General features: G+C 41.5%; 2 protein-coding genes across 2 annotated transcripts; one reads left to right on the top strand and one right to left on the bottom strand.

The window, feature by feature from the left end:
* The first annotated feature begins 389 nt into the window (after positions 1 to 389).
* Positions 390 to 1,310, top strand: LOC116909869 (olfactory receptor 2AK2-like). Its single transcript, XM_032913600.1, has one exon. The coding sequence runs from the start codon at positions 390 to 392 to the stop codon at positions 1,308 to 1,310; it is 921 nt and encodes a 306-aa protein (XP_032769491.1).
* A 12,248-nt stretch (positions 1,311 to 13,558) lies between these two features.
* LOC116909905 (olfactory receptor 2AK2-like) lies at positions 13,559 to 14,479 on the bottom strand. Its single transcript, XM_032913657.1, has one exon. It carries the CDS (start codon positions 14,477 to 14,479, stop codon positions 13,559 to 13,561), a length of 921 nt encoding a protein of 306 aa, XP_032769548.1.
* Between the last annotated feature and the right edge of the window lie 441 nt (positions 14,480 to 14,920).

Raw genomic sequence — 14,920 nt, 5'->3', positions numbered from 1 at the left:
AAAAGGTGATTGTGACATGAATCCCTTAGAAAGAGGCCAGAGTGTTGGTATTTATGAAGACCTAGTTCAGAAGAGCTTGCAGACATCAAGGGAAATGGCCAGGAGAAATGAAGGGGATAGAGCAGAGGATCCCATGATTTTGTACATTCATTCGTCATGCAACCTTTGAAACAGAAAAGTCTTACATTAGAATGTGTAGCTATGATCCATTTTGCCACTTTAGAAAAAATAAGAATATCTAAAAGAACTTTTTTTTTTAATTATGAAAGTCTAAAACAAGGATAGAAGAGAGTGCCCTACAGCTAACCAAGGAATGTATCCTCAAGGACAGTCCTCACCAGGTCATGCCCTTCTCAGATTTTATCTGGTTTGATGGTTCCTTCTAAGCCATGGAGACAGGAAACCACAGCTGTGGGACAGACTTCACCTTGGTTGGTCTTTTCCAGTATGGACACATGGACACCATCCTCTTCACAGTCATTGTCCTCCTCTTTGCAGTGGCTCTCATAGGAAACATCACACTGGTCCATCTCATCAGGCTGGACCGAACACTCCACACCCCCATGTACTTCCTCCTCAGCCAGGTCTCCATCATTGACATGATGTACATTTCCACCACTGTGCCCAAGATGGCAGTTAACTTCCTGTCAGTCACCAAGACCATTTCCTTTCTAGGATGTCTGATCCAAGTCTTTATGTTTTTGACTCTTGCTGGCTGTGAAGCCCTCCTGTTGGGCTTCATGTCCTATGACAGGTACATAGCCATCTGCCAGCCCTTGCGCTATTCTGTGCTCATGAGCAGGAAGATCTGCTGCTCCATGGTCGCCGGTGCCTGGAGTAGCAGCTCCATCAATGCTTTAGTGCACACAGTGTATGTATTTCAACTTCCATTCTGTGGATCTAGGATTGTTAACCACTTTTTCTGTGAGATTCCATCTCTTCTGCCATTGGTATGTGAAGACACATCCCAATATGAGCATATGATTGTCATGAGTGTCCTTGTCCTTGTGCTGATACCCTTCCTGGCCATCCTAGCTTCCTATGCTCGGGTGTTGGTTGTTGTATTCCAGATGGGTTCAGGGAAGGGACAGAGTAGAGCAGTGTCCACCTGCTCTTCCCACCTGACTGTGGCCAGCCTGTTCTATGTCACTGGTCTCTACACCTACACCCAGCCACACTCCTTGCATTCTCCTGGGAGGGACAAAGTGGTGGCTGTGCTCTACTCTATCATCACCCCCGTTCTGAACCCGTTCATCTACAGCCTGAGGAACAAGGAGGTCATGGGAGCCCTGAGGAGACAAATGGGATGACAAATGTTGAAATGAGACTTTGGATGACCCTGTGAGCTGATGCAAAGGCTGGTCTTGACACTCTCTCAGATGATTTCAGGATTGATATTCTGATGGAAGCTCATTAGCTTGTCTCACTGACTGAACATGAGCATGAACCTCTGCCCACAGAGTGCCACACTGAGCTGATGGATGTAATGTTAATGTTGGCTCCTCGGGAGATGGAAGGTCTTTGTCCCCGGACCTGGCATCTCTGGCTACCTGTCATGATGGCTTGGCATTCCACAGAGCCTTCTGCCCTGATACGAGGAACCATGCTTCTCTGACTGTGGAAGTCAATACAGGTGCTTGGTCTGCACTTGCCTCCCTCTTGCTCTGGAAGCTCTTTTGACTGTTTATGAGTACAGCTGTATCTGTGTATATAATTTACATTAATCTGACTATTTCATTGGTTTTCCTTTACAGGCACAACAGTTATATAAGAATGTTGGTCTGTTTTTATAATGTGACGCAGTTTAATGACAATTTTGAAATAGGGAGGGAGCCAATTTAATGCTTGCTTTGATGCTTGTGTGACTATTGTCACCTCAATAAGATTTCCAAGCTCTTGAAGGGGTTTTCAACTCCATAGGAAGAACAACAATATCAACCAACCAGGCCCCTCATAGCTCCCAGGGACTAAAACACCATCTAAAGAGTACACATGGAGGAACCAATGGCTCCACTCACATATACACCACAGGATGACATTATCTGGTATCAATACGAGCAGAGACCATTGGTCTGCGAAGGCACAATTTCCCGAGGTGTGGTAATGCCAGGGTGGTAAGGTGGGAGTGTGTGGGTTGGAGGGGAGCACTCTCATAAATGCAGTGGGAGGAGAATGTGATAGGGGTTTTCTGGAGGGAAAACTGGGAAAGGGGATAACATTTAAAATGTAAATACATAAAATATCTAATAAAAGGGATTTCCAAGCTCTTCTAAGCTGTTTACAGATGTCTTGCTGACTCCCTTTTTTTAATACCTTTCCCCAAAATTCACTGACTTCATAAAAACATAATCAGTGGATCTGTCTGTCAGTATGCACCCTTTCTCAATAAACACCTTTATGTTGATCTACCTTGTTTCAATTTATGTTGATCACCCATGCTAACTTTTGTGATAAGGACATTTAGAGAAACAGACCCGGAATTGTTTTGCTCTAGAAATCCAAAGACAATGTCTGTGTTTTGTTCATGGCTTATATACAATAAATTCTGAGAGCAATAATGTTTTTTCAATAAACATTCTGAATATCTTTTTAAGATCAAGATTATATCTATATGTGCATGTGTGCGTGAGTGTGTGCATGCATGTATGTATATGTGTATGTATGAATATAGAATTTTTTGTGGTTTTGGCTAGCCTGGACTCCCTATGTGTCCCAGGATGGCTTCAAACTCACTTAGGCTCACTTCCCTCTACCTACCAAGTGTCAGGATTAAAGTTGTGTTCCAGAATGCACAGAATTTTTAAATACAGTTACTAGCTTTTGTTTTTGTTGTAATTTGGAATCACAGATGTTTTTGAGCCACCATGTGGATGCTGGTAATCAAACACAGGTCCCATGTGGGAGCATTCAGTACTCTTAACTCTTAAGCCAGCTTTCTAGGGCCCCTGCATTCTCAAAATAATGAATCATTGTCATGTAGTCAAAGAACCAATGAATGAAAATGTCTAAGCACCTAAGTACTGGTGTAAGTAACATGATGAGTAATCCTCAGTATTAAAATATAAATGTTCTGAGGGCAAGAGTGGTGGCATGCCATTACTAGCACTGCTGCTCTTCCAGAGGACTTGAGTTCAAGCCCCAGCACCCTTGTAAGGTAGCTCACACCTGTCTGTAGCTCCAACTCCTGAGAATCGGAGGCCTCTGACCTCCTGGAACCCTTACATGCATATATCCAGATCCACACCCACACTTATACATAAATAATAATAATAAGTGTTCTGGAATATTTTAGAGATGCCTTGTTGCTTATTTGTAATTGGTGCCAATAATTAGAGTGATAAATTTAGCAACACATAGAAACACCTGTTCTGGCACTAATAAAAATGAGTTTCATCTGTTGCCTGCCTGTGGCATTCCATTTCCCTATCTGGGCTGCCTTGTCCTGCCTCAGTGGTAAAGGAAACACCTAGCCCTGCATAGAGTTTGTACACCAGGATGATAACCAGGGAACCCTCACATTCTCTGGAGAAAAGAAGGAAATGTTGAAGGGATTTTTGAGGGGGAAACAAAAAAGGGGGGATAGTCTGGATGTAAAATGAATAAATAAATGGAAAAAAGAATGTATTTCACCTGTTGTGTGTGCACACAAGAGTGTATATAACTTATTATATATTTTATATACTAGATATGAATACATATACATCTGTAACAATAATAACAAAAGGAGGCTATTAAATGGAATGTGAGAAATGTGGATGCAGTTTGGGGGAATAAAGGGAAATACAGTAAAATACATTAAAATTTTATAGCGAAAGGGAACTGAGCCACAGATACCCTACAGAGGAGAAAACTCATGCTTGCAAAAGGCATGAGTTATTTAATAGAAATCTAAGTGTCAGGCATAGGATACCTCCCTCAAACTGTCTCAGTTTTATATTTCTATGAGAAAACACCATGTCTGTCACTAGAGAGAAGGCTCAGTGGTTAACAGCACTATCCATTCTTCCAAAGGATCTGGGTTCAATATCCAGCATCAAATCACAGCTCACCATTGCCTGTAACTTTACTTGAAAGATATTTGCACACTCACACCAACACAGATAAAATAAAAGTAAAAAAAATAACAATTTCATCCTCCACAAATGGCTTGCTTTTGGTGTTTTAGTTTTTCCGTTAATGTAATCCATAAACTTACTCTAAATTGAAAGACTGAGGTTGCTAAGTGTTTTCAATACTCTTACCTCATGTGCCCCCCTATTTTTGTGATTTGAGAATGATCTGTTCGTACAGATCCTGTATTTGAATCCTCAGTCCCCAGTGGCCACAGTGTTTGGGAAGATTTTGAACCTTCATGGTATGGAGCCATAGTGATATGGGTTACTAGAGTGGGTCTTGAGGTTGTGGACCCTGGCCTGACTTCTTGTCCTGTGGTCTACTTCTATAGTGCAGCTAGTATGTGATGAACAAGTCTCCCTCTTCAATCCACCATGTCTACTGCCACCTCTTCATGATCTTTCTGGCCTTTTTCCTCTGGAACTGCAAACCAAGGACGTTTCTCAAGGTGCTTTCTTCAAGGTAGTTTATCACAGCACCAAAAAACAGCCTAGTCCAGAAATTGGTGCCAACTGGCAAATCCATTGCTGGGAAAAACCTGACCATGTTGTTTTAAAATGAATGTGTTTCATATCATTACAGAAGTGACTTATGGCTAGAATAGAGAATTTAGTCCTTTAGGACAGAAAATCTCCAGAGTATTAGAAGCAAAACTTAGTGTACCACTTCTTAGAAGCTCAGAGTAAGGAACATTGAGAGAAATGTGGGCAGTGGACACCTAGATTATGACATGTCAGAGGAAAACAACTTTGAAGTAGATAGAACCCAGCCATTCACATGATATTTGAGCCAAGAACCTTGCTTCTTTATACCCATGTCCTGAGATCTTGAGAGATGTCAGATGTAAGGATAGTAGACTAATTGGCTTGGCAGAGTATAGGGGTGAGAGCAAGTTTAAAGTTTAGACAGTGTATACACAGGGAAGCACCTGTAGTTGTTGAAGAGGTTAGTGCAATGAAACTTAGTGCTTGGTACTGTGACAATGGAGAAAGCAACTTGATGACAAAACCCTACCTACCCATCAAAGGCTCCAATGTGTAAACATGCAAGTTTACAGGAAACAAGAAAGGCTAGACTGAGTCTTTGCTCCTTGACAGCAACCACGTAGGAGATGCTTCCCCAGGGTCAGAACTGATGCGTCTCTGGTCAGGTGGGAGACCCAGTGGGCAGGCTCCTTGCCAAGCTGGCATCAGACTCTGGCAGAATTATCCACTCTATCTGAAGGCCTGAAAGATGAAGAACTGGGTGTGGGGCATGGAGAGCAGCTGAGGTCAGGCAGTGTGTGGCTGGGTCCAAGTCCCTGCAGGAAGGTGTGAAGGTGAAGCCTAGATTGCAGTGGAGACCCCAGGATGTTGGGGATGCAGGACTGTGGGACATCTGCTAAGGAAAACTGTGCACATGGTGAGGAGCAGCCCAAGGCAGAGTCTATGTGTGCTACAGGCAGCCAAGCTGGAGCAGTGGGGCTGCCTATGCGTTTGGAACATGGAGGATTTCAAGTCTTAGATGCCAGACATGGACTGGCAGAAAACTACAGGTTCTGGACCTTGCTGTGGCTTGATATCTCCTTACTATACCTTCATTCCTGTCCTTTAGATGGAGAATATATATTATATTTCCTTTTATATTGAAGATTTTAAAAAGTATTTATTTATTCACTTTACATCCCAATCAAAGTTTACCCTCAATTCCCCTTCTCACACAGTCCCTTCTCCCCATTACTTCTCCCGCTCTCCTCTGAGAAAGGGGCACATGCCCTGGGTGTCAATCTACCCTAATATACCATGTCACTCACAGAATGGGCACATCCTCTCCTAATGGGGTCAGACAAGAAAGCTCAGGCAGGCAACAGAGTTAGATACAACACCTTATCCAGTTCTTAGGGGACCTACATGAAGACCAAGGGGCATTTTTCTACATTTGTTGGGAGTCTAGGTCCAGCCCATAGATGTTCTTTGCTTGTTTGTTCAGTCTTTGGGAGTCTCCAAGTGTCCAAGTTTGTTGACTCTTTTGGTCTTATTACATAGTTCCTTTGCCCTCCGGATTCATATATCTTTCCTCCAACACTTCCACAAGATTTACTGGGCTTTTAATGTTTTACTGTGGATGTCTTCATCTGTTTCAATAAGCTACTAGGTAGAGCCTCACAGAGGGTTGTTGTACTTGGCTCCTGCCTGCAAGCATAACAGAGTATGATTAATATTCTCACACACTGGTTCTTATTCATGGAATGTGTCTCAGTTGGACCAATTATTGGTAGACAATTCCCTCAGCCTCTAATCCATCTTTGTTCCTGCACCTCCTGTAGGCAGGATACATTTTGGATCAAAGGTTTTGTGGGTGAGACTGTATCCTGAACATCCCTCCACTGAGAGTCCTGCCTGACTACAGGAGATGCTACTTCAGGCTCCATAGTCAACAATACTAGCGCTCTCAACTAGAGTCACCCTCATAGATTCCCTATAGCATCCCCCGACCCAGGTCTCTGGCAAATCCTAGACATAGTTCTGCCGCCCTCAGCTGACTATTGCCATTAACTCTCCTGGCCCTCTCTCCACACACCTGATGCCTCCTCATTGCTATCCCCTTCTTTCTCACCAAGATCTATACTTGGATCCACCTCCAATGACTATCTCATTTCCACTTCTGTGTGAGATTATAACATCCATTGTTGGGCCTTCCTTGTTATTTAGGTTCTTTAGCTTTGTGGACTATACCAAGGGTATCCTGCACTTTATGATTAATACCCACATGTAAGTCAATACACACCATGCATCTCCTTTTTGCTCTGGGTTACCTCACTCAGGATGAAGTTTTCTAGTTCCATCCATTTGCCTGAAAATTTCATGACATTCTCATTTTTTTATAGCTAAGTAGCATTCCATTGTGTAAATGAACCATATTTTCTTCATTCATTATTCAATTGAGGGGCATCAAGGTTGTTTCCAGTTCTGGCTATTACCAATAATACTGCTATGAAAATGGTGGAGAAGGCGTCATTATGGTATTTCAAAGAATCTTTTGGGCATATGCCCAGGAGTATTATACCTGGGTCATGAGGTAGAATTATTTCTACATTTTTGAGAAACCGCCTTCTTGATTTCCTTATTGGTTGCACAAGTTTGAGATATCACCAGCAATGACGTGGTGTTTTGCTCCACATCCTTCTCAGCATGTGCTATCTCCTGAGGTTTTATCTGAGCCATTAAGGACTTCTTGTCCATTAGAGAATCCTCCGTTGAGAATTATCTGTACCCCATTTTAATTGGGTTATTTGATTTGTCAGTGTCTAGATTCTTGAGTTGTTTATATATTGTTGATATTAGTCCTCAGTTAGATGTAGCGATGGTGAAGATCTTTCCCCATTCTGTAGGCTGCCATTTTGTCCTACTGATGGTGTCCTTTGCCTTGCAGAAATATTTATGAGATCCCATTTGTTCATTGTTGGTCTCTGAGCCTGAGCTATAAGTGTTTTGTCCAAAACGTTGCATCTTGTAACAATGAGTTCAAGGATATTCCACAATTTATGTTCTATTAGATTTTGTGTATCTGGTTTTACTTTGAGGTCTTTGATCCAGTTGGATGTGAGTTTTGCACGGGGTGATAAATACGTATCTATTTGCATCCTACATACAGAAATCCAGTTAGATCAGCAATATTTGTTGAAGATGCTTTCTTTTTCCAGTGTTTGGGTTTTGGATCTTTTGTTTGTTGGTATGTGGGCTTATGTCTGGATCTTCAGTTCAAATCCAATTTGAATTCAATTAGAATCTATTCCAATAGAATGCAGATTCTTATTACTATTGCTCTGTAGTACAGCCTGAAATCAGTTATGGTGATACCTTCAGATGTTCTTTTATTGTATAGGCTGTTTTTTAATATCTTCTTTTTTATTTTTTCATATAAAGTTGAGGATTGCTCTTTTAAAGTCTGTGAAGAATTGTCTTGGAGTATTGAGGGGAATTGCATTTAATATGTAGATTGCTTTTGATAAGATGGCCATTTTTTACTGTTAACAAGACTAATACATGAGCATAGGAGACCTTCCCCCTTCTTGTATTTTCTTCAATTTCTTTCTTCAGAGAATTGAATTTCTTGTCATGCAAGTCTTTCAATTGCTTAGATATAGTTAGACTAGAACTTGCTCTGGCTAGAACTTCAAGTACCATATTGAACAGATAGTGAGAGAGTGGACAGCCTTGTCTTGTCTCTGATATTAGGAAAATTGCTTTAAAATTCCCTCTATATAATTCAATGTTGGTTATTGGCTTGTTATACATTGCCTTCGTTGTGTTTATATATGTACATTGAATCCCTGATATCACTAAGGCTTGTGATAAAATGGTGTTGAGTTTGTCAAAGGCTTTTTCAGAATCTAATAAGATAGTCATGTGGGTTTTTTCTCTTTCACTTTGTTTATATGGTGGATTTAGTTGATGGAATTTGATATACTGAACCATCCCTGCATCCCTGGGAAGAAGCCTACTTGATCATGGTGGATGTCACATTTAATGTGTTTTTGGATTTGGTTTGTGAGTATTTTGTTGAGTACTTTTGCATCAATGATCATAAGAGAAATTGGTCTGACATTCTCTTTATTTGCCAAGTCTATGTGTAGTTTATGTACCACAGTGACTGTGGCCTCATAAACTGAGTTTCGTGAAAAATTTCTTCTGTTTCTATTGTGGAATAGATTAAGAAGTGTTGGTATTAGCTCTTCTTTGAAAGTCTGGTAGTATTCTATGCTAAAACCATCTGGACCTGTGCATTTTTGTTGTTGTTGTGGAAATTTTAGTGGTTCCTTGTGTTTTCTTAGGGGTTATAGGACCATTTAGGTAGTTTGTCTGGTCTTTATTCAACTTTGGTAAGTGGAATCTATCCAGAAAATCGTCATTTCACTTAGACTTTCTAATTTTGTTGAGAACATGTTTTTGAAGTAAGACCTAACGTTTTATTGGATACAGTAGTCTGGGAAGACAGCTGTTGTATATGAGCCTGTGAAACATCTTCCTGGTTCCTTCTGGACTTTATAGAGTCTCTGCTGAGAAGTCAGCTGTAATTGTGATAGGTCTGTCTTTATATGTTACTTGACATTTTCCCCTTGCAACTTTTATTAGTCTTTCTGCATTCTGATAATTTACTGTTTTTATTAGTATACAAAGAGATCTTCTTTTCTGGTCCAATCTATTTTGTGGTCTGTAACCTTCTTGAAGCATTCATGGACTGGATCTATGCCTCCCACACATATGTAGTATATGGGGTGCTGCGTCTTCATGTGTGTCTCCTAATAAACAGAGAAGGGGTAGTCCCTGACTCTGTTGCCTGTCTGTGGATCCTATTTCCTTAATTGGGCTGTCTTGTATGAACTCAGTGGGAGAGGATGAGCCCAGTTTGTTAGTGATGGGATGGATCAGAGTGGATTGGTACTCAGCCGGTGCTCCCACTTCTCAGAGAAGGGGAGAAGGAATGGGGAGAGGAACTGTGTGAGGAGGGAAATGGGAGGTCAGGGAGTGATTGGGATGTCAAGTGAATAAACAAATTGTTAAGATTTTCAATATATAAAGGAATATCAGGAATGAAGACATAGAAGGCAAAGATCAAGCCACAGCAAGATCTAAACCCTGTAGTTCCATGCCTGGCATCTAGAACTTGAAAGACTCTAAATTCCAAAAGCTTAGGCAGCCCCACTTCTCCAGCTTGGCTGCCTGTAGCACACATAGACTCTGCCTTGGGCTGCTCCTCACCATGTGCACAGTTTTCCTTAGCAGATGTCCCACAGTCCTGCATCCTCAACATCCTGGGGTCTCCACTGCAATCTAGGCTTCACCTTCACAGCTTCCTGCATGGACTTGGACCCCGCCACACACTGCCTGACCTCAGCTGCTCTCCATGCCCCACCCCCAGTCCTTCATCCTTCATGCCTTCAGATAGAGTGGATAATTCTGCCAAAGTCTGACGCCAGCTTGTCAAGGAGTCTGCCCACTGGTTCTCCCACGCGACCAGAGATGCATCAGTTCTGACTAGGGAAATGTCTACTAGGTGGTTGCTCTCAAGGAGCAAAGACTCAGTCCAGCCTTTCTTGTTTCATGTAAACTTGCATATTTACACATTGGAGCCTTTGATGCGTAGGGTTTTGACATCAAGTTGCTTTCCCCATTGTCACAGTACCAAGCACCATGTTTCATGGCACTAACCTCTCCAATAGCTACAGCTGCTTCCTTGTGTGTACATTGTCTAAACTTTAAGCTCGCTCTCAATCTATCCTCTGCCAATCCAATTATTCCACTATCTTTACCTCTGACATCATTCAAGTTCTCAGGACGTGGGCATAATAAAGCCATATGATTGGTCCAAATATCACATGAATGGCTGGGGTCTATCTACTTCTGGTAGAGGTTTTGTTCTAGTCTGAAATGTCATAAGCTTGGTGTCCACTGACCACATTTCTATCAAATGTCTTGTTTTTCAGCTTCTAACAAATGTTGCACTAACTTCTGCTTCCAACACACTGGACCTTTTCTATCCTAAGGACTTAAATTCTTTACTCCAACCAGTAGTCACTCCCAGAGTCCCAAGAATCATATGATCAGTTTTTTTCACAGCAATGGCTTTTCCACTTGATACCAATTTCTGTTCTAATTTCTTTTCCTGATACTGTGATAAGCTACTGTGATGAAAGCAGCTTGAGAAAGAGGAATACTGCCACAAAGATGTCAAGGACATGAAAGCAGGTAGGAACACCATGATGATTCAGACAGGAAGCCGACTGGTCACATTGCAGCTAAACTCAGGAAGCAGAGCAGAGGGTAGGAGGAAAGGGTGATGTCCACAATCTCAAGGCCCACCCTAGTGACACACATCACTAAGGATCCGTATCATAAAGGTTCCAACTCTTCCCCCTCCCAAACCATTGAAACTCGGAACCAGGAATTCAAATGCAGGATCTATAGGGACAGATCATCCTCAGTCACAGCAATGGAGTACACATGAGGTCAGAGTATTGAAGATACTTAACAACCTCAGCCTTTTAATTTAGAGTGAGTTTATGGATTACATTAATGACAGGAAAATAGAACAGCAAAAGCAAGCTGTTCACAGAGGATGCAATTCTTATTTTATAACTTTATTTTATTTGCATTGGTAGGAAGGAGTCAGATACCCTCAAAATAAAGTTTCAGGCAGTTGTGTGCTGTGATTTGGTGCTGGAAACTGAACCCAGATCCTGTGAAAGAAGAGATAATTCTCTGAGCTATCTCTCTAGTGACAGACAGAGTGCTGTGTCACAGAAATAGAAAATTAAGCAAATATTTGGGAGGTATCCTGTGCCTGACACTTAGATTTCTATTAAATAGCCCAGGTCTTTTGAGAGCACAATTTTCCTCCTCTGTAGGGTATCTCTAGCTATGTTTCCTTTCAGTTTAAAATTATACTACATATTTAAGTGAAATGCAGTAACAATATTTTGCTCTTCTATTTCTTCCTTCAAATTCTATCCACATTCACCAAGTTCAATTTGATAGCTTCCTTTTATTGATAATTATTGTCACATACATTTACATATTCATATATAGTATAGTATGATATATAGGTAAATTATGTACACACATATATGCACATGAAAATTGTGCAGTACACTCTTTATTTCCATTAATTATTTATTCAATTTACATCTCATTGCTTCCCCTTCCTGTTTTCCACTCACAAAATTCTTACACCATCCCCTTCCCCCTTCTCCTCTGTGCAGATTAGGAACCCTTTGGCTATCCTCCCATCCTGGCCCATCAAGTCTGAGCAGGGCAGGGTGGATCCTCTTCTCACTGAGGCCAGACAAGTCAGCCCAGATAGGGTAATGGGATGACACACTGACAACAGATTCAGTTCATTTGCATTAGTGCCAAGAAGAGGTATTTCTATTTGTCCTTAATATTATCACTGTAACTACTGACACCAATTACAAGGAATCTCTAAAATATTACACATCATATATTATTGTTGTTAATAATAATAATAATAATAATAATAATAATAATAATAATGTGTGGGTGTAGATGTGGATATATACATATAAGCACCCCTTGAGGCCAGAGGTCTCAGATACCCTGAAGTTTGAGCCACAGACAGTTGTGAGCTACCTTACAAAAGTGCTGGAATTTGAACTCGATTGCTATGGATGAGCTGCCAGTGCTATTAACTGCAAGATCATCATTCTATCCCCACAACATATGGATATTAATACTGAGAATTGCTTGTCATGTTACTTACACCAGTACATAGGTGAACACAAGTTTTTTTTTTAAATTGGGTCTTGGATTACATGACAAGGATTGAACTATTTTAAGCATGCAGGGTCTCTAGAAAGGTGGATCAACACTAAGACCACTGACTGCCCCCCAGAGGATCCAGGTTTGATTCCCAGCATCTTCATGGTGGCTCACAATCATTTGTAAATTTTAATTAACAAAAACAATAGATTGTTTTTTAATCTGTGCATGCTGGCATAAAACTTTATTCCCCAAAGTAGTCTGAGGCTATTCTGGTCCACATAGGTAGCTCCAGGATAGTCACTATATGTAAAAGGAATTCCCTTGAAATAACATTATTGCTGTTGGCCCTTATTGTATATTAGCCATGGACAAAATACAGAAATTGTCTATGGATTTTGAAAGCAGAATCATTCTGTGTCTTTTTGTCTAAAGGTCCTTATCATAAACTAGTATGACTGCAGAAAATCAACATAAGATCATTCATGGAAAGACACAGAGTGCATACTGTCAGACAGATCCATTGATGATGTTTATTGCAAAGCCATTAGAGAATATTTGGGAAGGTATTAATAAAGGCAGTCAGAATGACACCATTGAACAGCTTAGGAGGTCTTAGAAGTCTTACTCATGTGGTAATAGTCACACAAGCATCAAAGCAAGCATTAAATTATCTCTTTCCATATTTCTTCTAGAACTGTCCTTAAAACACTTCACAGTATACTCTTATATAATGACTGTACCTGCAAATAAAACCAGAAAACATTCCCAATTCATGTAAAATATCTGCAAACATAATCTATACTCATGAACTGCAGAAAGAGTGTCTAGAGAAAGAGATAGCAGGCACCTGTACTGACTCCCACAGTCTGAGAATCCACGGTTCTTTGCATCAGGACAGAAGGTTTTCTGGAAAGCCAATCCAGAGGCACACAGGCAGCCAGAGATGCCAGGTCAAGAGACAAAGCCCTTCCATCTCCTTCATAGACAACATTCAAATGAAAGTCAGTGTATCACGGGGGTTTGGGGGGTTTGCGGGCAAAGGTTCATGCTCTTGTTCAATCAGCAAGACAATCTGATGAGCTTCCACCAGAATATCAATCCTGAAATCGTACCAGAAATTGCCAAGACCAGCCTTTACATCACCACAGGCCAACTCAAAGACCCACTTTCTTGGTCTATAACCATCATCCCATATGTCTCCTCAGGGCCCCCATGACATCCTTGTTCCTCAGGCTGTAGATGAAAGGGTTCAGAACGGGGGTGATGATAGAGTAGACGACAGCCACCACTTTGTCCCTCCCAGGAGAATGCATGGAGTGTGGCTGGGTGTAGGTGGAGAGAGTGGTTGCATAGAACAGGCTGGCTACGGTTAGGTGGGAGGAGCAGGTGGACACTGCTCTACTCTGTCCCTTCCCTGAAGCCATCCGGAATACAACAACCAACACCTGAGCATAGGAAGCTAGGATGGCCAGGAAGGGTATCAGCAGAATGACAAGGCCACTCATGAGGACTCCATGCTCATATCGGGATGTGTCTTCACACACCAGTGGCAGGAGAGATGGAATCTCACAGAAAAAGTGGTTAACAATCCTAGATCCACAGAATGGAAGTTGAAATACATACACTGTGTGCACTAAAGCATTGATGGAGCTGCTGCTCCAGGTACCAGCGACCAAGGAGCAGCAGATCTTCCTGCTCATGAGCACAGGGTAGTGCAAGGGCCGGCAGATGGCTATGTACCTGTCATAGGACATGAAGCCCAGCAGGAGGGCTTCAGACCCACCCAGGGTCACAAACACAAAGGTTTGGATGGCACATCCCAGAAAGGAAATGGTCTTGGTGTCTGACAGGAAGTTAGCTGCCATCTTGGGCACAGTGGTGGAGATGTATATCATGTCGATGATGGAGAGCTGGCTGAGGAGGAAGTACATGGGGGTGTGGAGTGTTCGGTCCAGTCTGATGAGGTGGACCAGTGTGATGTTGCCTATGAGAGCCACTGCAAAGAGGAGGGCGATGACTGTGAAGAGGAAAGTGTCCATGTGTCCATACTGGAAAAGACCAACCAAGGTGAAGTCTGTCCCACAGCTGTGGTTTCCTGTCTCCATGGCTTAGAAGGAAATAGCAAAGGAGATACAATCTGGAAAGGGCATGGCCTGGTGAAAACCGTCCTTGAGGAGAAAATGACAGCTATTACATTGGATAGTTTTCCTGATAAGGGCAATCTCTGTTCTCCACTGTATATTAAGCTTTCATATATATGAAGAAAAGTTTATATACATACTTTTTGTTATTTTTAATACTCTTAGTTTTGCTTTACCTGCTATTTCATGTGTATCAATGCTAGATTTTCTATTTCCCTTCATGCCTGACACACTCAGCTTTGAAACACAATTTTGATTCTCTGTCCTTACCATTTATACATGGATGAAGTCATCCATCTCTCTTTTGAGTCAATGTTGTTTATAAATTATAACTGAGGAAATAAAAGTAGACATTTTTGAGATCACAGAATGAAATTTAAATAGTCATAAAATAAGCAATTATGT

Source organism: Rattus rattus, chromosome 9, assembly GCF_011064425.1.
Source record: "Rattus rattus isolate New Zealand chromosome 9, Rrattus_CSIRO_v1, whole genome shotgun sequence".
Lineage (NCBI taxonomy): Eukaryota > Metazoa > Chordata > Mammalia > Rodentia > Muridae > Rattus > Rattus rattus.
The sequence above is the reverse complement of the archived record's forward strand: the minus strand, read 5'-3'. Positions and strand labels throughout refer to the sequence as shown.

What these genes read in the sequence shown, in the direction of transcription:
- LOC116909869 (XM_032913600.1), top strand. Translation starts at nt 390, where the DNA reads ATGGAGACAGGAAACCACAGCTGTGGGACAGACTTCACCTTGGTTGGT.
- LOC116909905 (XM_032913657.1), bottom strand. Translation starts at nt 14,479, where the DNA reads ATGGAGACAGGAAACCACAGCTGTGGGACAGACTTCACCTTGGTTGGT.